This window comes from Chiloscyllium plagiosum, chromosome 13 (assembly GCF_004010195.1).
Source record: "Chiloscyllium plagiosum isolate BGI_BamShark_2017 chromosome 13, ASM401019v2, whole genome shotgun sequence".
Lineage (NCBI taxonomy): Eukaryota > Metazoa > Chordata > Chondrichthyes > Orectolobiformes > Hemiscylliidae > Chiloscyllium > Chiloscyllium plagiosum.
In genome coordinates, this window is record NC_057722.1 from 77460297 (window position 1) to 77481970 (window position 21674).

Sequence of the window (21674 nt, forward strand, 5' to 3'; positions counted from 1 at the left end):
CCTACCTTTTATCTTAGCCTGCTTGGCACACTTTCCTCATTCCTGAAGAAGGGCTCATGCCCGAAACGTCGATTCTCCTGCTCCTTGGATGCTGCCTGACCTGCTGCGATTTTCCAGCAACACATTTTCAGAGCGAGGAAAAAGTTAATTTCAGAAAACTGAGTCCCAGAGAAGAGGCATGGAATCAATTAACCGAATGATCAATTATCCGAATGAAATACTGCACGCCCATCTCGTTCAGATAATCGCAGTTCCTCTGTATATCATTGACTATCTGCACTCCAAGTCAAAAACTAGGAACACCACACTGTAGTAGCGCATTTCATTAGAAAACGGAGTATTTAGGAATAACTTTTAAAATCAGCTAATGCATGTCAAACTCAAACAGAAGGAATCATCAGCAGCTTTTTCGAAGAAAAAGGCTAGCTGATGGAAGTAAACATCTACCAGATATTTTATGCAGAAATAGGATTTGGGGTCTGGGGTAAGTAATGAAAATTACTAAAAGCTAAATGCAAGATTTCTGTCTCAAGAGAGGATTTCAAACAGAAATAAAAAATAAAAGGCAAAGGTTTAAACAACTCGCCCTCCCTTACTAGAGGATACATTTAAAATGTCACTATTTTGCACAGATATATTTTGCAGAGACGATGGTCTCAAAGTTCGCTTAATAAGGTTTTGGGATTAGATATTTGCAGAGTTGTCTTTTCTCGAGTAGAAACTTTGCTAAGCTCCCTCAGGTGAATGGGCAGAATCCCACAGACGTAAATTGTGTATGGCTTGTGGAAGGAATGGGCTTGATGAGTTGAATGGTCTTTTTCTCATTCCCTGTTAAAGTTATCATATTCTCTTGCACTTTTAAAAACAATTCAGGTGTTATATAAATACAAATTTATTCTTTCATACCTTTCATTGGACAAGGGAGGTTTAATTAAAAATTAAGGGTCTCTGGGTGTTAATATTTGTATCAGAAATCTATTTAGCTAGTCTACAGGTTCTAACCGCTATTACCGAGCTCTAACAACCACTCTCCCATTTTAAAAGCTTTGCAGAAATTCATTCATTTAGGCCAAAAATATAAAAGTTGATTTCTATCCCTGAATGCTAGCAAATTATGCTAACTAATACAGAAAACATATTGAATAAAACTTTATCACGTTGTTCATTATCATTTATTTTACTTTTATTTAGAACTCTGTCCTAAAACCATGATTGGCAAACACACAGTTCAATTGCAGTGACAACTATTCCAACAGTGTCCTCACCTAGACTTTTCAAATTACCTTTTCAAAATCATCTTGATTTTTCGGTGGCATCACTGGAGTTGTAGGATTCTTTAGCCTCTCCCGTGGTTGGGCATTGAAAGGTAATCCAGAGGGGGGTGGTGGTAGAGTCAACTCCCTCATAGCAGGTGGAATATAAATTGGGTGAGGAGGAATAGGCACAGCCTTACCCCAACCCAGCTTCATTTCAAATTCCATAATGATCTTCCCTAAAAGAGAACAAACTTTGTAAACTGAAGTATGGATGCAGAGTTAGATGCTACTTAAAACTATCGATGCACAGCATTTTGGTTTATTTTGAAGATATGTCTAATCTAATTTTAAGCAACATGTCACTATTCTACCTCTGTATGCTGATCCTAAATGCACAGTTGAAAAGGAACGAGGACAAATAGGTTTTTAATTCAATCAATACTCTCATACATGTTTTTAGGAAGTAAGATTACCAGAGGAAATTTTACTTTCTTCAACTGGTTAAGCAGCCAGCCTCCAAGCATTACATGCTTTACAGCCACGTTTGCTTTACACGAAGAGTTCTTCCACATGTTAAATCACCTGTGGAACCTGGGACTACACCAGTACCAAGGTGTGGCAATACCATAACTATTGAGCCCCTGGAAATAACTCTGATTAATTACGTCCCATTTTGATTTCACTTTTTCAAAACTACCATCTGCACTTCCATCACTGCTGCCTTTCTTACTTCTTTCCATTTTGGTCTCTTCACAATTTCTGCAGCCTTCATCCTACAACCTTTTTTTTCCCCTCTGCCCATCCAGTATTTATTTCAAGTTTTTGTTTAACCCTGCAACCATAAAGGACGACTTAGGGAAGCATGTTAAAAACCACAGCAGTGACCAGCACATCTGGAATGAAATGGGATAAGAATTGCTTTGCTGTGGCTGCTCGAAGGTGACAGATGGAGCTTTCTGCACCCCACTGGTTGTTACCAGTGTATGCCTGTTTGAACCTTCTCAATCACTGCACTGGATTGTTCCCAATAGTTAAGGCGTTCCAAGGTCAGATAAGCCTGAGGAGAAATATCTCTTACATTTCAATTAATAAGGTATATTCCAAATGCGAATCTAGTATTTGTGATTAACCAGAAATTATAAAGACAGTATCAAATGAAGAGAAACATGTTTTATATAGAGAGACAGGTCACAATATTGCCTTTTTTCCCTATTCTGTCCAAAGATTGACTAAGAACATTAATTAAGAGGTAAAGGTTAGAGTATGCAAGAAAGCTAGCCAGAAATATAAAAAGAGAGTTTCTATAAATAACTAAATATGGCAAAAGTTAAAGTGAGCATTAATCCTATAGAAAGCAAGACTGAAGAATTCATAATGGGAAATAAGAAAGTGACAGATGAACTAAACAAGCATTTTGCATCAGTTTTGATTATAGAGGAGAAAATTAACACTCCAGAAATAACAATAAATCAGGAAATGGAAAAGAGAGAGAAATCCTGGAAAATGCCAATCATCAAACATGTCATACTGAGTGAATTGTTGGTGAGGTATGCTGACAAACCTCCAGGTCCTGACAGACTTCATCTTAGGGCCTTAAAAGAAGTAGCGTGCAAAATAGTTGAAGCATTAGCTTTAATTTTCCAAATCTCCCTCGATTCAGAGTCCGTTCCATTAGATTATAAGGCAGCAAATGTAACTTTCTTATTCAAAATTGGAGACAGAAAGCAGGAAGGTACAAGCAGTCAGCTTATCATCTATTACAGTGAAAATGTTAAAAGATGTTACTAATGTAGTTATAGTCAAGCACTTGGATAAGTTCATGATAATCAAGCAGAGTCAATGTATTTTTTTGAAAGGGAGTTCATGTTTGACCAATCTGATGAAATTCTTTTGACTAAGTAAAACCGGTTTGAAAGGGGAATAGTGGATATACAGTATGTTGATTTTAAGAAGGCATTAGATATGGTGACACAAAGGCTTTGAAAAAGATAAAAGCTAAACGGTGTAGGGGGAAGCATACTTGCATAAACAGAAGATTGACTGGCTAACAGGAAACAGAAAGCAGGCATAAATGGGTTTTTGATTGGAAGATCAAGATCCTGCAGAGTCTTCACAGATGGATGTGGAGAATCGAGTCTAGGGGTCACTCTTTAAAAATCAAGATCACCCATTTGAAACTGTGATTCCGTAATTTATTCTCACTTGGATGGTCATGAGTCTTTGGAATTCTTTCCGAAAAGGTGGGAGAAGCAGAATCTTTAAAGATTTTTCAGACAGAGATATATAAATTCAGCAAGGGTTGAAAACGTTATCAAGAGTAGGCAGGAATGCAGAGTTGAGGTCATAATCTGATCAATCTTGATCTTTCTGAATGGTGAAATAAACTTGAAAGGCTGACTGAATGACTCTTGTTTTTAATTAATACATTCACCTGTTACCTCCCTTAAAGACTGTAATTAGTGAGGAAAGTGTATAATGAAAGCAGTCAACTTTAAAACAACCTGCTAACAGAAATGGATATTTTGCCAGACAATGGAATTTAAAAACATAGTAATACTTCAGTCAACAGATCAAAATGCCACCAAATCCATCCAATTACACAAAGCAGAGAGCATAACGAGTATATGACACAACAGGAACAAGAGTAAAGAGGAGCAGCCAACAATGCATCACAGCAACTGTGAACAAAGTCAAAGTTTTACCACAAGGGTACAAAAGTGAGACAGACAGATACATGTAAAATTGTAGCCAGTGTAGAATACATAAAGAATTGATCATTTTCTGAAATTCAACCTGATAATTACACAAAACACATTTTGCAAAAATAATACTTCTCACATGATTACACATTGATAAGACAGCAAGTTCATTTCTAACATCTCACCATTCAGATTTTTCAAAGCTCGTTCAGCGTCTCTCCTGTTCATATAAGCTACAAATCCGCAATTTCTCTCTCTGGCTCTTTCTTCTTCTGTTCTGGGCCACATAATTTTAACACTAGCCAAGGGACCAAAGCGTCCAAACTCTTGACACAGCATTTCTTCATTCATCTGTATGTAAGAATGAAACATTTTATGTAAACCAACTAAATTTAGTGATTAGATGAAATAATTTGCTACAAAGCAGCAAAATAACTTCTCACCAGTATAAACCCTTCAGACCTATAAATTTAAATTAATTTATATTCATGTTCTGTGAGAATACAACTATGTCATGCTAGATTTATTAAGAAGCTTCAAATAAACAAGACAGCTCCTTTGAAAGAATTCGGTAGTGTTCTTAAAATTAATTTGTCATTAACTCTTTTTAAAATGTACCGTTTCGTGAACTTGAACACAACTACTGTATTCTAGCAAAATTGTATATTCTTCAAGTTTATTCACCATCCCATGATTTTAGATAAAAAATATTCATAAATGCTGGCTTGGTCAGAATTTGTTGCCATCCCGAAACATCCCATGAGGAGGAGGAAATGTGGAGCTGACCCAATGACCAAGAGTCTTTGCAGAGAGTACGTAAATAACCACATTGTTGTAGGTCTGGAGTCAAACATGGGCCAGACCTAATATGGTTTATTCTTACTTGATTGAAGTTTCTGTTAGTAGTTTTTTTTACAGAAATACACTAGATACACGGTAACCATTACAGTTACTAATTTTTCATTTCAGATTTATTTATTTTAGTCAAGATTTTAAATGTAAAGGCAGGCCCAATCCCAAGAAATGGAGCTCAAAGCAGGTGGACAGGCAGCAAATGGGGATAAATCAGCAGCAACAAGAGCTAATAAACCAAATGCACGTGTTACACCCAACTGATGCAAATAAACATAACTGTCGTTTAGCACAGACCACTCAAATTCCAGAGAACCAGACTAAATCAATGGACAGATTATATCAATACAGGTCTGACATGGCTGTTTATTTTACCACACCAATATAATTACTTCAAAATTCCTATTTAAAACTGTGCTTGTCTCTTTAACAGGATAACTAAGAACATTTTTTTAAAATTACCTTCGGATTAATGTTACCAATATATAAATTAGTAGTAGTTGGATCGCCTGCATCATGAGAACCAGGAGTAAATTCCTCAAGTGCTAAAAGACAAAACAAATTAGTAAAATAAGATCGTATAAGAAAGAACGTTTAACACTTTGAAAAACGCTGTAGCAATAGTTACCATTTGTTTGCCTGTTTCTCCTCGAAGATTCAGCTGGAAAGAGACATAATATTTTGTTCAGTGTGTTTACTTTCAAAAAGGGCAAGACTTAAGGTACAAAACGTACTACAGCCACAAATCAACAGTACCTACCCCAAGATCGGGAAAACTATTTCATGCAAATATAAAGGAGACCCAAAACAGAATTCCAATGAACCAAACCACTTCCTCTTTATTCCAATGAACCAAACAACACTGGATAAAATTCCACAGGCAAGTATAAACTGTGTTACAATATTTCCTGTGCTTGCTACACAATGTTATTCCACTGCCAAATGCATCAGCCAACTGACATTTGTATCATTGTATGTACACAAGTTTTAAAAATAACAGGAAGTATAATATTTTCTCACCAACAAGTAAAAATGCACAAGATACAAATGACAAGTGAAGGCCACTAAAGCGACCAGCAAGACAGCAAAAGAATTAATGTTATGCATGATAAATCGACAGGTAGGTGGAAATGTGGAAAAGAGTTCAAAACATTTATTAGGTTCAATGGCCTGTAACTATTCATAAATATTCTCTAATCAGAGAATGCGAATTGAAAAACAGGAGCTGTGGATTATTACACATAATCCAGCTGTGGATTATTACACTGCTTGCAGTGTTATATAATTTAAGATTATGTGTTCTTCTTGACTTTACACAGCACACTTGCCAAAGATATTTTGGAACACTTCAAATTTAGAATTAAAAATGAAATGAACTATTCATCAACAATTGGATATGAAGATACTCTTTCATGGGTATAGATTCGTATCCACTAACCCTTTTGGCAGAATTTCAATAGGGTATGTTGAACAAAAAATAACAATCTTAAGGATACTCAGAAGAGCTGCTCAACACTTAAGGTAGTAGCACTTTAGACTGCTCTCATGCACCTCCTAGTGTTTCAGTATAGAATGGCATTCAAAATAAAATACTATAATATTAAAATAACTCAATGCTTCAATCAGCAAATCAAATATAGCTACAAACGGACTTTTATTAAAAAGGGAGAATATACCAATTTGCCAGAATGTACCACCATCAGACAAAATTTTCTTTCTGCTCCTGCACTTTCTTTGTTAACTTCTTGGCATTATGTACTCAACTGTTATTTGTAAAATAAAAACGTGGAATGTTATGTGGGACGGAATAAAGGAACAGTGTAAACTTTGATTAAAGTCTGATTTTTTTCTTAAAACATGCACTATTGAGGGGAGAATCTTTGTTTCCTGAATACTCACTAGAACATTTTCCAAGCTTAGTTTTAAATCACAGTGGTTACTAGACAATGGGAAAACAATTATAAAGTTAATTCAGATGTCATGTGACAATTTGGGAGAGTTAGCAACAATAAAAGGTAAAGTCACCACAGTTTTATCAGGCCATGGGGCTGTTCTCTCATTATATGGAGAGATGACTGGTGGGTGGTTGAACTGGAGGGTCACCACACCTCAGAGAGAGAGAGAGAGAGAGAGAGAGAGAGGAGAGGTTGGGAAGGACTGTCCTTCATGGCAACTTCAGCCTATACAGGAATTGAACACATGCTGTTGACGCCACTCTGCATCACAAACCAACCATCCAGCCAACTGAGCTAAACCAATCCCCATCAACAACAATGAAACTGCATTGCTCCTGATTCGCAGGCTTATATACTTATGGAATATAAAAAGATTGCATGTCTGACTTGAAAGGACCCAAACCATTATTAAAAATCAGCCTTTTTAGATTGGCTTACAGTTCTGGTACAAGATTTTACTCACAAGAGCGGCGAGTTTGCGTCGACTCTTCTGATGGCAGAGGCTCAAATCGACTAGGCCTGAAAGGAGCATCCTTACCCACTTTTGTTTTCTGCCGTTCATCACGTTCTTCTTGAATTCTAAAACCATATCCAAAATATATTTTCCAAATAATGCTAATAGATTTAACTCTTCATTTAAGAAAGGATATCAAAACATCTTTTTTGAAATTGGCTAATGCTGACTTACTGTTTTAATTCCTCTTTGAATAACTCTAAGTTACTTTTTTTCTTCTCCTTTTCACCCTTCTTTAAAGGCTAAAAGAATTCAAATAGAATTATTGAAATTGATTGAAAAATTCAATTGTAATTCAGAAGTCAGGAAATACATCTGCCCGCAAGGGGTGATAAAATATGAAACACACACAAAATGCATTAGATGCCAGCTAAATTAATTTTGATCCAGAGCTTGGTTGTTCAGAAAAGAGTATAACAAGACCTAGATTCAAGGAAAATGGAAGAAATTAAGGTACTAATCAGCAATGCTGTCATGAAACGGCAAAACAGGTATGAGAAGCTGAACGTTTCCTCCTGTTTGCAAGCGTGTTAGTCACAACTGAAAGAATACCACACTTTCTGAACAGTAAATGGGATCTTTTGCAACACCGAGAGTAACCTAGCAGCGCAATACTACTAAACTTTTCGGCTAGCTTGCGCATTCAATTTCTGAGGTAGGGTTTGAACCCACAACTTGTGAATTAATTCTAACTGGGAGATGGCAAAACCCTTAAACCACTGAATAAAGAGTCAGTCTCTGCTTGTTTTAAAGATCAAAATAACATGTTTAAAGTGCTCCACGTTCAATGTATGACTTTCCATGCAGAGGGATGTGGACAGGTTAATTGTGTGGGCAAAAACTTAGCAGATGGAATATGTGGGAAAATGTAAGGTTATGCATTTTGGCATGAAGAAATAGGGAAGTTGCATAATTACTGAAATGGAGAAAGGTACAGCACAAAGAAATTTAGAAATCCTTGTGCATAAAACACAAAAAGCTAGCATACAAGTCCAGCAGGTAATAGTGCAGGCAAATGGACTGGTGGTCTTCATTCCAAAGGGAATGAAGCATAAAAATAGGAATGTTTTGCTAAAGTTACACAGGACATTAGTTACACCAAATTAAGCATACTGGTGAACAGTTTTGGTCCACTCATCTAAAGGAAAGATATACTGACATTGGCGTCTGTCCAGATAAGTTTCACTTGGCTGATATGCTGGCATAGAGAAATTTTCATATGAGATGAAATCATGTAGATTTGACAGTTGGGCCTGTACTCATTGGAATTTAGAATAATGAGATGCAACCTTATTGAAACAAAGATGATTCTTATGGAACTAGACAGGTTAGATGCAGAGAGGTTGTTTTCTAATGAGGGAGGCCAGGACCGAAGGGATATTATCACATAATAGGGGTCACCCATTTAAGACAGTGATGAGAAGGAATTTCTTCTCAGGAGGGCAGTGAGTGATTCTGTGGTATTATTTATTGCAGCGTGATGCTGAGATTGAGTGTTAAGAATATTGAAGGTGACATAGACAAGTTTTTGATCAGTATGGGAATCAAGGGTTATCGAAAAGGCAGTAAAGTGGAGTTGAAAATTATCAGCTCAGCCATGGTCTAATTAAATGGCAGAACAGATGGGCCAAGTGACCTATTCCTGTTCCTAAATCTTACGTCTTCTAAATGGACACTCTTGTCAGTTAGACGAGTTGAGAACACATGCACTTCAAACAGTGGTCAGTAAACATCCTGAATGATTTACTGCACTAACCAAGGTAAATTAATTGAGTCAATACAGTAATCCAAGAGAGTCATTAAGTACATTTTGATTAACACTTTTAGTTTTTAAAGTTTCAGTTTAACTTGAGGGATTAGGCTAAAGATGTACTTCCAACCCCTCAACTTAATACTGTCGTTTGAGGAAAGATTAGAAAGCATGTGACAACATATCAAATCCAATAAATTTACACTTTTTAATTCCCATGAAAACTGTCTAACCTCTCCACCCTCCCTTAAAAAAAAGCATCTTGTCTGCACTGGCCAAGTGCAGAATGGTTGCATGAAAACTTGATGCAGGGACGAGTTTATAAATTATCTCTGTATAGGAGAATTCCAGTGTGATGGCCCAGTTTATAGCATTATTGTAGTGTCATACAATCTGTAAAGATTATCTGGAGCTATGCACAGTTCCACATTCTGCAAATTTAGAAAAAAATTAACTTATCAGGATTCATTAATTATACAATGATCAACATCAGATACTTACTGGTTTCTTGGGGTCTGATGTGAAAGATGGTGAAGATGATTTCTCTGGTACTAAACTCTTTACCTCTGGAACCCGTGTGGAAGGTTTATACAATTTTCCTTTCTGTTCCTCCAATCGTTCTTCTAAGTGTGAAAATAAAACCTTATGAAATAATTGCTAAGTTCAAATGTGGCACTGAATACAACTGCATCAGTTGATGATTGCCAGCTAACAAACTAGCATAAGTCATGATTATTTTGTTTATTCATTTAGCAAATATAGAATTGCTGAACCAAACCTCATTTGCTGAGTTTAAGGTGATTAATCCACTGTTCAACCAGTAGGAGGGAAGGTCGTCAGTAACTGAAACATTGTTTGTGGGTCTCTCCACATGTGCATAATGTGCTTTTGACTGAAGCTGCAACAATGGAGGTTGGCTACACAGAGGTCCTGTCATTTCATAAACCATGGTAGTTCAAAGTCTGCCATTTGACAAAGGGGATTTCTCACAAGGAGCATGTCAGTGACTTTGTGTTTTCTGATTCCTTGGTCCAAAGATTATCTGCTGATAGGTTTAAAGGAAAGTTACTCCTCACTGGGTGTGGAGGTAGAAGGCAGGCAGCAGATGGACTGCATAGGTGATCATGGAGTCTGTCATTATCAAGTCCTGAGAAAAGGCTCTATTACCAGTAATAAGGCTGAGCAGGCAGAGCCTGTATATAAATAAGTTAACAAAAGCTGTGGGGAGGAATGAGACATTTTTGTTGCTAGTTGTAGCATGTTGTGTCAGAATTTCATGACATACTACAGGTCATACATCACCTGGCTGGAGCATCTTAAAAAAACTGACCACAGCTCCTGACGAGACTCTAGTAATTTCAAACTTCATTTAGTCAACATACATAATGCTTTTTAGAATTGTTGGAGGAGTAAGACAACTTGATAATTTGAGATTCCAAATGATTGAGAATTTTTTGTTTGTCTGTCTTTTCATAGGATGACTGGTACCCAGGTTTCCATCCTGATCAACTTGTACAAGGCAAGTCAACACAGAGCTCCAACAAATTAAATTTCCAGATCATCTTTTAACAGACGATTTGCCATACACTGTACTTTCTTTCTTACTGCACCTCCATTTTGTTCAGCTTGGACATGGATCACCAACAGGCTTCAATAGGAATAGAAGAACTTTAAAACAGGCAAATTTCAGATTATCCGCATAATCAGATAACAAATTATATCGTGCACTTCTCAGAGTCATTAAATCTCCAAAATCAGGGAGCTATGGACTTGAACCCCAAGATCCCTTCGTACATCAGTGCTGTCCAGGACCCTGCCATTAACTGTATGCCAAACATCGCAAGAACTAGAAACACAAGAGTAGCAGTAGTCCGTTCAACTTGTTGAGCCTTCCCTGCCATTTGATATGATCAAGACTGAGTAAACATCAATGCTTTTCACCCAGTTCATTCCCATCATCGTTCATGCCAATGGTAATCAGGGGTCTAACAACGTTTACCTTCCACATACTCACAGACTGACCTTCCACAGCCCTCTAGGATAGATACTCCCAAAGGTTTATAACCCTGTGTGTAAATAAATCCCTCATCTCAGACACAAGTGTTATAGGGCTATCTTTAAATTGGCCCCTCCCCAGTTCTAAACTTCCCAACCAGATGAAACATCTTACCTGCAACTAACCTGTATATTACTTTAGGTTTCAATGAGATCAACGACCATTTTTCAAACCTCCAGTGGATACAGCCCCAGTTTGCCCAACCTCACTTCAGAGGACAGTTTTACCAAACTGGGAACAAATCTGGTAAACTTTTGTTGCACTCCGTCTATGGCAATATCGTCTTTCCTAGAATAAGGAGACACAGTACTCCAGGTGCAGTCTAACCAATTTCATTTACAAATGAAGCAAGATTTCACTACTCCTATACTTTAATCCCCTTGCAAGAAATGATAATGTTCATTGGCCTTCCCAATAGTTAGCTACACCTGCATGTTAGCCTTCATTGATTTATCAACAAGGGCACCATGGTCCCTTTCCACATTGACACTTTGCAACCTCCTTTATTTTAAGAAATACTCTGTATAACTGCTCCTCCTCCGAAGTGTCAATTATCTTAGTGTTTTAGAACCCAGGTCGAACATCACATACACACCTTACTGTCAACTAACTGCTAAATTCAGATTCCGCAGAGCAGCTTTGTGAAGCAGCTCCATGAAACTATGTGCCTCTCTCTCTCTCTCCAGGATGCAAGTTATTAAGTCTGGCTGGAGATCCCCCTTCTCCTTGAAACTCTATTGATTATTAATTGGGAATTATTTTAAAGATTATATAATTGGTTACAAGTTAAAATAAACTCGCGAACAATATCATAAACATTTCCAAAGCAAAGCTGGACTTAAATATCAGAAGAGTGAAAAGATCCTAAAACTCTTTGAACCCACTGATGATCACATAAACCAAAACCACATTGTCTTTATCGGAATAAATTCTTACCTATATGGAAAAAAATTGGAGTTTTACCAGGGAAAAGTATTCAAGCCTTGACATCTGCATTGCAAAATAACCTACCCCAATTAGTGTCATAGAGATGTACAGCATTGAAACAGACCCTTCGGTCCAACCCGTCCATGCCGACCAGATATCCCAACACAATCTAGTCCCACCTGCCAGCACCCGGCCCATATCCCTCCAAACCCTTCTTATTCATATACCCATCCAAATGCCTTTTAAATGTTGCAATTACACCAGCCTCCACCACATCCTCTGGCAGTTCACTCCATACACGTACCACCCTCTGCGTGAAAAAGTTGCCCTTTAGGTATCTTTTATATCTTTCCCCTCTCACCCTAAACTTATGCCCTCTAGTTCTGGACTCCCTGATCCCAGGGAAAAGGCTTTGTCTATTTATCCTATCCATGCACCTCATAATTTTGTAAACCTCTATAAGGTCACCCCTCAGCCTCCGACGCTGCAAGGAAACAGCCCCAGCCTGTTCAGCCTCTCCCCCAAGCTCAAATCTTCCAACCCTGGCAACATCCTTGAAAATCTTTTCTGAACCCTTTCAAGTTTCACAACATCTTTCTGATAGGAAGGAGACCAAAAATGCACGCAATATTCCAACAGTAATCGAACCAATGTCCTGTACAGCTGCAACATGACCTCCCAACTCCTGTACTCAATACTCTGATCAATAAAAGAAAGCATACTAAACGCCTGCTTCACTATCCTATCTACCTGCGACTCCACTTTCAAGGAGCTTTGAGCTTGCACTCCAAGGTCTCTTTGTTCAGCAACACTCTCTAGGACCTTACCATTAAGTGTATAAGTCCTGCTAAGATTTACTTTGCCAAAATGCAGCACCTCGCATTTATCTGAATTAAACTCCATCTGCCACTTCTCGGCCCATTGGCCCATCTGATCAAGATCCTGTTGCAATCTAAGGTAGATCCTGTTGTAATCTAACTGTGTAAGGACTTCTTATATAGCCAATTTTAATAAAGTTGTATTCCACCTACATCCTTGAAAAACAATTTGCATACAGTTCCTATACTCACCTCTTGTCGCATTTACAATGCCACCTCTAACAAACGCTTTTACTTTACTGGAGTCAGCACCCTCAAAGGAGGCCAAAAATTCCTCATATATTTCAGCAGCTGCCTTTTCATCTTCCTGAAGGAAAGTATTTAAGATTAGTCTCTTGCACTTGTGACCTTATTTTTATTCACTGTTTCACAAAAAGTACATTTAAGATTATATAGCCAATAAGAAACATGCACTATTGGTTTCAATATTGGTATTTGACAGTGAATAGAATGAAATTCTTGAGGAAGTTGTGATGTGGGTACAATTACAACATTTAAAAGACATTTGGATAGGTACATGAATAGGAAACATTGGAGGGATATGGGCCAGGAGCAGGCAGGTGGGACTAGTTTAGTTTGGGATTAAGTTCCTCATTGGACTGGTCGGACCAAAGGGTCTGTTTGCATGCTGTATGATTCTACATATGCACATATACTTAAAACATGCAAAAATTAATGTAAAACAGAGAAAGAGGAAATCTACAGATTTGTTTGAAAATGCTGAAGAAAAAAGTGCATGCATCATTTATTACATTATCCTTGCTATTAATACTATGAATACTTATTTTAGATATCTAAAAAATTAGAAAGAGTCAAGAGTGGGCATTGGACCACCGGAAAACAAGGCTGCAGAAGCAGTAATGGGGAACAAACAAATGACAGAGGAACTGAATAGGTATTGTGCATCAGTTTTCACAGTGGAAGACACGAGCAACATACCAGAACTTCAAGACAGTCGGGGACAGGGGTGGGTCTACGTGTCACTAAGGAGAAGGTGCTGGGGAACTGAAGGTGGACTACACCTGTGACAATACTATGATGTATTTTGTCCTTTTTCTTGAAAAAGAAGAGAAATTGAGACAGAGATGCCGATCAGTTGCCCCAAAGCTAATAGACAACTTGCGAGGCCTTGGGCTTTGTTTTTAAAGTTGGAACAATAGAAGCAGCCTGAATGGGTTTCTATAGAACCAGGAATTTTTTTTTTCAGTTTCAGCCTTCAGTAGCAGTTACTGTGGTCTTGAAACTGGATGTGGAAGCTCTTATTCCTCACTGCTACAGCTAAAAGCTGGGTTTCTCTTCCTGCTAGAATTGCAGGTTAATGGAGTTTTGCAGGGGTCTGTATTGGGATCACAACTATTCACTGTATGCATTGACAATCTGGATGAAGGAAGTCAGGGCGTTGTCGCTATGTTTGCAGATGACACATAGATGGAGGGACAGGTAATATTAAGGAAGTGGGAAGGCTGCAGAAGGACTTGGACAGGCTCAAAGAGCGAGCAGATGGAACACAATATGGGAAAATTAAGGTTATGCACCTTTGTAGAAACAACAGAAGTGTAGACTATTTTCTAAACAGGGAGATCTGGAAGCACAAAAGGACATTGAAGTCCTTTTTCAGAATTCTCTTAAGGTGAACATACAGATTCAGTTGGCAGACGACAAATGCGAATGGAACATTCATTTCAAGAGGGCTAGAATACAAGAGCAAGGATGTACTGCTGAAACTGTACAAGTCTCAAATCAGATGCATTTGGAATACTATGAGCGGTTTTGGACCCTGCATCTAAGGAAGGATGTGCTGGCCTTGGACAGGGTCCAGAGGAGGTCTGCATCAATGATGCCGAACATGAAAGGGGCTTCTCATACGAATGGCGGTTGAGGACTATGGGTCTGTACTCAATGGAGTTTAGAAAGATGAGGGGGTATCTGATTGAAACTTACAGAATACTGACAGGCCAGGATAGAGTTTCATTTGATTTGATTTACCATTGTCATGTACAGAGATTCAGTGAAAAGTATTGTTTTGTATGCTGCATAGACAAATCACACCTTACATACATACATGAGGGTAATAGAATAGAATGCAGAATATATTTTACAGCTACAGAGAAGGTACAGAGAAAGATCAACTCTCATATATGAGAGGTCCACTCAGAAGTCAGAGAACTGCAGGGAAGAAACTGTTCTTGAATCTGTTTGCACATATTTTGGTACGACAGAGTGTACATGGAGAAGATGTTTCCACTTGTAAAGGGACTGGGACCAGAGGGCACAGCCTCAGAGTGAAGGGATGACCCTTTAGGTGTGAGTTGAGGAGCAGTTTCTTCATTCAGCTAGAGGGAGTTGAATCTGTGAAACTCATGGCCTCCACTACCTTCTGTGGCAAAGTCATTGAGGGCACTTAAGGCAGAGCTAGATAACTTCTTGATTAGTCAAGGGATGAAGGGTTACAGGGAAAAAGCAGGTGAATGGAGTTGAGAAACACGTCAGTCACAATCGAATGGCAGAGCAGACTCGATGAGCCAAATGGTCTAATTTTGCATCAATATCTTATAATCTTATGTTTGTTCCTTAACAGCGAACTAAAAAAATACAACAACTGGAGCCATGTAGACCTAAGTACCCCGTCCTGTGCCTAATTAGATGATCCTGGTTTGAATGGAATTTTGGTCAAAAAAATATTTTCCATCAACCTGTTTGGACACATTATGACAATCCTAGACTTCCAAACTAGATGTAGGGACACAACTACAGTGCTCACAGACTGATTTGTTTCTGCAAACTCCTTGCTTACAGATTTATTTGTCAGGATTGTGGAGGTTTGAACAAAAAAAAAGTACAATCACTGACCACCAGTGATCCTTGTCACAAAATGCACAATATCAGAGATTGGATTAGGAAAAGATAGCTAAATCACTACAGCATCCTAGTTTCCCTCCAAAGTCAGTGAACAATCAATGCAGGAAATAAAGAACACTTGTTTAAAATAACTATTTATTGAATCAGTCCCTCAAGAAAAGTTCAAAGAAATCTGGAAACCATAGAGCAAAAGATATTCTTCAGGATATTGAATGTACAATCAATAATGAGGGAATTCTGTTCCCAGTATAAAGTTGTTTTATTTAAAAAATCTGCAAACTAAATATCTGACCAGGTTGATAAGCAACTCAAGTATGGGAGGTAAAATATGACACACTTGCTAATTATTTTTTACTAATATGAAAAATATGAAAAACCAAAGCTGCTGAAAAGGAATTCGATTCATTGAGAAAAGTTTAGACCATTTGGCAAAACTATTTTTTCTGTTTTCAGATCTAACATACCCACTGTACGTCTTCAGAACATCTTTCACAACTCAGATTTGTAGTATTTTCCTTTTTTTAAGTATTTTCCCCCTGATCTGCCTTCCATATATTCTAGAGATTTCATACCTTCTTTTTAATTTCCTCCTGCTCCTTTTTACTGAGAGTCCTCTTTGGGGCAGTCATTTTGTCAGCGCTCTAGTTTAGTTAATTAATCAGAAACACACTGGGGAAGAGAAAACAAGATGATCTTCATCATTGATGACTAGTAAATATCTAGAATGAAATCCTCATGAATTTTGAACTTTACACAGAATTAAACATGCAAGTAATTCTAGTAGCTAAATTCATAAAATAGACATTAACTTGATCCACAGAAACTACAAGTATCACATAGCTTTGCAGTTCCATACAAGTTAACAGTTAGAAATAAGAAAAATAAAAGGTGCTCCAACTCAGGTTTTCTGTTAACGACAGAACAGGTCAATTTTTGATAAAAACCCTTCATCAGAATCCAGTTCTGACGAAAAATTCACCCCATATTTTTCTTTGCAGAAGATGAGAGACATGCTGTGCAATTCTAACATTTATATTCTCTACTTACCTCCATCAGAATTCAGTTTTTTTTTTACAGCAATGTGGCTCAAAATTACATAAAAATATAGAAATATGATCAACAACTGACAAATAACAATGGTCCATAATTTTATTTTCTAAAAGTAGTGTTTAACAAAATCTCTCCTGTTTGGTTCGGATCTACCGCACCCAGTACGAGAGTGTGGGGTGCTGGAAAAGCACAGCAGGTCATGCAGCCTCCAAGGAGCAGGAGAATCGACGTTTCGGGTTGGAAGCCTTAATCAGGAATAAGGCTGGGAGCCGCAGGGGTGGAGAGATAAATGGGAGGGTGGGGGAAGGTGGGGGGAGGGGAAATGAGGAAACTGGTGAAGTCCACATTGATGCCCTGGGGTTGAAGGTTCCCGAGGCAGAAGATGAGACATTCTTCCTCCAGGCATTGAGTGATGACGGAGTGGCGATGGAGGCGGCATAGGACCTGCATGTCCTCAGCAGAGTGTGGGGGGGGGAAGTTGAAATGTTGGGCCATGGGGCAGTGGGGTTGATTGGTGCGGGTGTCCTGGAGATGTTCTCTGAAGCGCTCTGCGAGAAGGCGTCCAGTCTCCCCAGTGTAGAGGAGACCGAATTGGGAGCATCGGAAACAATAAATGACGTGTGGAAGTGCAGGTGAAACCTTGATGAATGTCGAAGGCTCCTTTGGGGCCTTGGGTGGAGGTGAGAGGGGAGGTGTGGGCGCAGGTTTTGTAATTCCTGCGGTAGCAGGGGAAGGTGGGTTGTTAGGGGGCATGGACCTGACCAGGTGGTCGTGGAGGAATTGGTCTTTGCTGAAAGTAGATAGAGGTGAGGAGAGAAATAATTCCCTGGTGGTGAGGTCCATTTGTTGGTGGTGGAAATATCGGCGGATGATGCAATCTATGCGGAGGTTGGTAGGTTAGAAGGTGAAGGCCGGGGCGGGGTTCTGTCCTTGCTGCAGTTGGATGGGTGGAGTTCGAGGTTGGAGGTGCAGGACGTAGATGAGATGCGTTGGAGCGCATCTTCAACCACATGGGAGGGGAAATTTTGGTCTTTAATGAAGGAGGCCATCTGTTGTGTTCTGTGGTGTAACTGGTCCTCCTGGGAGGAGATGTGGCGGAGGAATTGGGAATACGGGACAGCATTTTTGCCGGAGGTAGGGTGGGAGTTGTAATCCAGGTAGCTGTGGGAGTCGGAGGTTTGTAAAAAATGTCAGTGTTAAGTCGGTCATCGTTGATAGAGACAGAGAGGTCCAGGAAAGGGAGGGAATAGTCAGAAATGGTCCAGGTGAATTTAAACCAAAAGAGAAAATGCTGGAAAATCTCAGCAGGTCTGGCAGCATCTGTAAGGAGAGAAAACAGCTGACGTTGCGAGTCTAACTAACCCTTTGTCAAAGTGGTCAGTTAGACTCGAAACATCAGCTCTTTTCTCTCCTTGCAGATGCTGCCAGACCTACTGAGATTTTCCAGCATTTTCTCTTTTGGTTTCAAATTCCAGCATCCGCAGTAATTTGCTTTTACCAGGTGAATTTAAAGTCAGAGTGGAATGTGTTGGTGAAGTTGATGAACTGTTCGACCTCCTCGTAGGAGCACGAGGTGGCGCCGATGCAGTCATCAACTGAACAGAGGAAAAGGTGGGGAGTGGTGCTGATATAACTCTGGAAGATGGACTGTTCTACGTAGCTGACAGAGACATGCATAGCTGGGGCCCATGCAGGTGCCCATGGCTACCCCTTTCGTCTGGAGAAACTGGGAAGATTGGAAGGAAAAATTGTTGAGGGTGAGGACCAGTTCAGACAAACGAATAAGAGTGTCAATGAAAGGGTACTGGTGGGGACGTTGGGATAGGAAGAAACGGAGGGTTTGGAGGCCCTGGTCATGGCGGATGGAGGTGTAGAAGGACTGGATATCCATGGTGATGATGAGGCATTGGGGGCCGGGGAAATGGAAGTCTTGGAGGAGGTGGAGGGCGTGGATGATGTCCCGAATGTATGTGCGGGGTTCCTGGTCCGGGGGGATAGGACAGGATTGAGGTAGCTGGAGATAAATTTGGTGGGGCAGGAGCAGGCTGAGATGATAGGTCGGCTGGGGTAGTCAGGTTTGTGGATCTTGGGTAGGAGGTAGAATTAGGCAGTGGGGGGGTCCTGAACAATGAGGTTGGAAGCTGTGGGTTGGAGATCCCCTGAGGTGATGAGGTTATGTATGGTCTGGGAGATGATGATTTGGTGATGGGGGTGTGGGGTCATGGTCGAGGGGGCGGTAGGAGGAGGTGTCTTCGAGTTGGCACATGGCTTCAGCTGGGTAGAGGTTGGTGCACCAAACTACCACTGCATCCCCTTTGTCTGCGTGTTTGATGGTGAGGTTGGGATTGGAGGGAGTGGAGGGCTGCCTGTTGTGAGGGCGAAAGGTTGGAGTGGGTGAGACGGTCGATGTCACAGCGGCAGTTTGAAATGAAGAGGTCAAGGACGGGTAGCAGGTCAGCACGGGGTGTCCAGGTGGATGGGGTGTGTTGGAGGCGGGAGAAGGGGTCCTCGGTGGGTGGGCGGGTGTCTTGGTTAAAAAAGTGGGCACGGAGGCGTAGGTGGAGGAAAAAACGTTCAAGGTGGCAGCGTGTGTTGAACTCATTAATCTGGGACCATACAGGGATAAAAAGTGAGGCCTTTACTGAGGACTAAATGTTCCTTCTCAGTGAGGGGGAGGTCTGGGGGAATGGTGAAGACACGGCAGGGATGGGAGCTAGGACTTGGAGTGCAGCTGGAGTTCGAGGTGGAAGGGGAGCTAGACACGTCCTCCTACCGCCCCCTTGACCATGACCCCACCCCCCCCATCACCAAACCATCATCGACCAGACCATTCACAATCTCATCACCTCAGGAGATCTCCCACCCACAGCTTCCAACCTCATAGTTCAGAACCTCCACACTGCTCAATTCTACCTCCTACCCAAGATCCACAAGCCTGACTATCCCGTCTGACCCACCATCTCAGCCTGCTCCTGACCCACCGAATTGATCTCCACCTACTTCGATCCTGTCATATTCCCCCTGGCCCAGGAACCCTGCACATACATTCAGGACACCACGCACACCCTCCACCTCCTCCAAGACGTCCATTTCCCTGACCCCCAAAGCCTCATCTTCACCATGGACATCCAAACCCTCTACACTTCCATTCGCCATGACCATGGCCTACAAGCCCTCCGTTTCTTCCTCTCCCGATGTCCCCACCAGTACCGTTCCACTGACACTCTTATTCGTTTGACTGAACTGGTCCTCACCCTCAACAATTTCTCCTTTGAATCCTCCGACTTCCTCCAGACGAAAGGGGTAGCCATGGGCACCTGCATGGGCCCCAGCTATGCCTGTCTCTTTGTCGGCTACATAGAACAGTCCATCTTCCAGAGTTACATCAGCACCACTCCCCACCTATTCCTCTGTTACACTGATGACTGCATTGGCACCACCTCGTGCTCCCACGAGGAGGTTGAACAGTTCATCAACTTCACCAACACATTCCACCCCACCTTAAATTCACCTGGACCATCTCTGACACCTCCCTTCCTTTCCTGGACCTCTCCATCTCCATCAATGATGACCAACGCAACACTGACATTTTTTACAAACCCACCGACTCCCACAGCTACCTGGATTACACCTCCTCCCACCCTACCTCCGGCAAAAATGCTATCCCGTATTCCCAATTCCTCCACCTCCACTGCATCTGCTCCCGGGAGGACCAGTTCCACCACAGAACACACCAGATGGCCTCCTTCGTTAAAGACTGAAATTTCCCCTTCCACGTGGTTGAAGATGCGCTCCAATGCATCTCATCCAAGTCCCACACCTCCACTCTCGAACCCCACCCCTCCAACCGCAACAAGTACAGAATCCCCCGGTTCTCACCATCCACCACACCAACCTCCGCATAAATTGCATCATCCGTCGACATTTCTGTCACCTTCAAATGGACCCCACCACCAGGAATATATTTCCCTCCCCACCCCTATCCGCTTTCTGCAAAGATCGTTCCCTCCGTAACTACCTGGTCAGGTTCACGCACCCTAACAACCCATCCTCCCCTCCTGATACTTTCCCCTGCCACCGCAGGAATTCCAGAACCTGTGCCCACACCTCCCCTCTCACCTCCATCCAAGGCCCCAAAGGAGCCTTCCACATCCATCAAAGTTTCACCTGTACTTCCACACGTCATTTATTGTATCAATTGCTCCCAATTCGGTCTCAACATTGGGGAGACTGGACGCCTTCTCGCAGAGCGCTTCAGAGAACATCGCCGGGACACCCGCACCAATCAACCCCACCACCCGTGGCCGATCATTTCAACTTCACCTCCCACTTTGACGAGAATATGCAGGTCCTGGGCCGCCTCCATCGCCACTCCCTCACCACCTGACGCTGGAGGAAGAACACCGCGGGACTCTTCAACCCCAGGGCATCAACATGGACTCCACCAGTTTCCTCATTTCCCCTCCCCTCCCCACCTTACCCCAGTTCCAACCTTCCAGCTCAGTCCCACCTGTCAATCTTCCTTCCCATCTATCTGCTGCACCTGTCTCACCTTCACCACCAGTTCCATCCACCTATTGCACTCTCAGCTACCTTCTCCCCAGCCTCATCCCATCCCATTTATCTCACCACCCAGAGACTCCCAGCCTCATTCCTGATGAAGAGCCCCTGCCCAAAAACTCTATTCCCCTGCTCCTCAGATGCTGCATGACCTGCTGTGCTTTTCCAGCACCACACACTCTCGACTCTGATCTCCAGCATCTGCAACCCTCACTTTCTCCTAGTTGACTGCATCCAGTACGCACAGGGTTTTATTAGGGGTTCTTTGGAAAGAAGACAAGTAACTCCGCAGATGTGCGGAGGCCAATAAGCTACAGT

The 21674-nt window shown here is 41.1% G+C and overlaps 1 protein-coding gene across 4 annotated transcripts in view; it reads right to left on the minus strand.

Moving 5' to 3' along the window:
* The window catches only part of LOC122556212 (U2 snRNP-associated SURP domain containing), an 80907-nt gene that overhangs the window by 44909 nt on the left and 14324 nt on the right, over positions 1–21674 (minus strand). For 2 of the 4 annotated variants that reach the window (XM_043702767.1, XM_043702769.1), the window contains 9 exons: positions 16319–16415; positions 13080–13194; positions 9528–9649; positions 7451–7518; positions 7226–7341; positions 5436–5468; positions 5270–5352; positions 4141–4306; positions 1284–1492 (listed from right to left, as the gene is read on the minus strand). In XM_043702767.1, the coding sequence (XP_043558702.1) occupies positions 1284–1492; positions 4141–4306; positions 5270–5352; positions 5436–5468; positions 7226–7341; positions 7451–7518; positions 9528–9649; positions 13080–13194; positions 16319–16375 (969 nt within the window). In that variant the 5' untranslated portion in view covers positions 16376–16415. Of the gene's footprint in view, positions 1–1283; positions 1493–4140; positions 4307–5269; positions 5353–5435; positions 5469–7225; positions 7342–7450; positions 7519–9527; positions 9650–13079; positions 13195–16318; positions 16416–21674 lie in introns of those variants that run through there. The other 2 variants (XM_043702770.1, XM_043702771.1) reach the window with 2 other exon arrangements.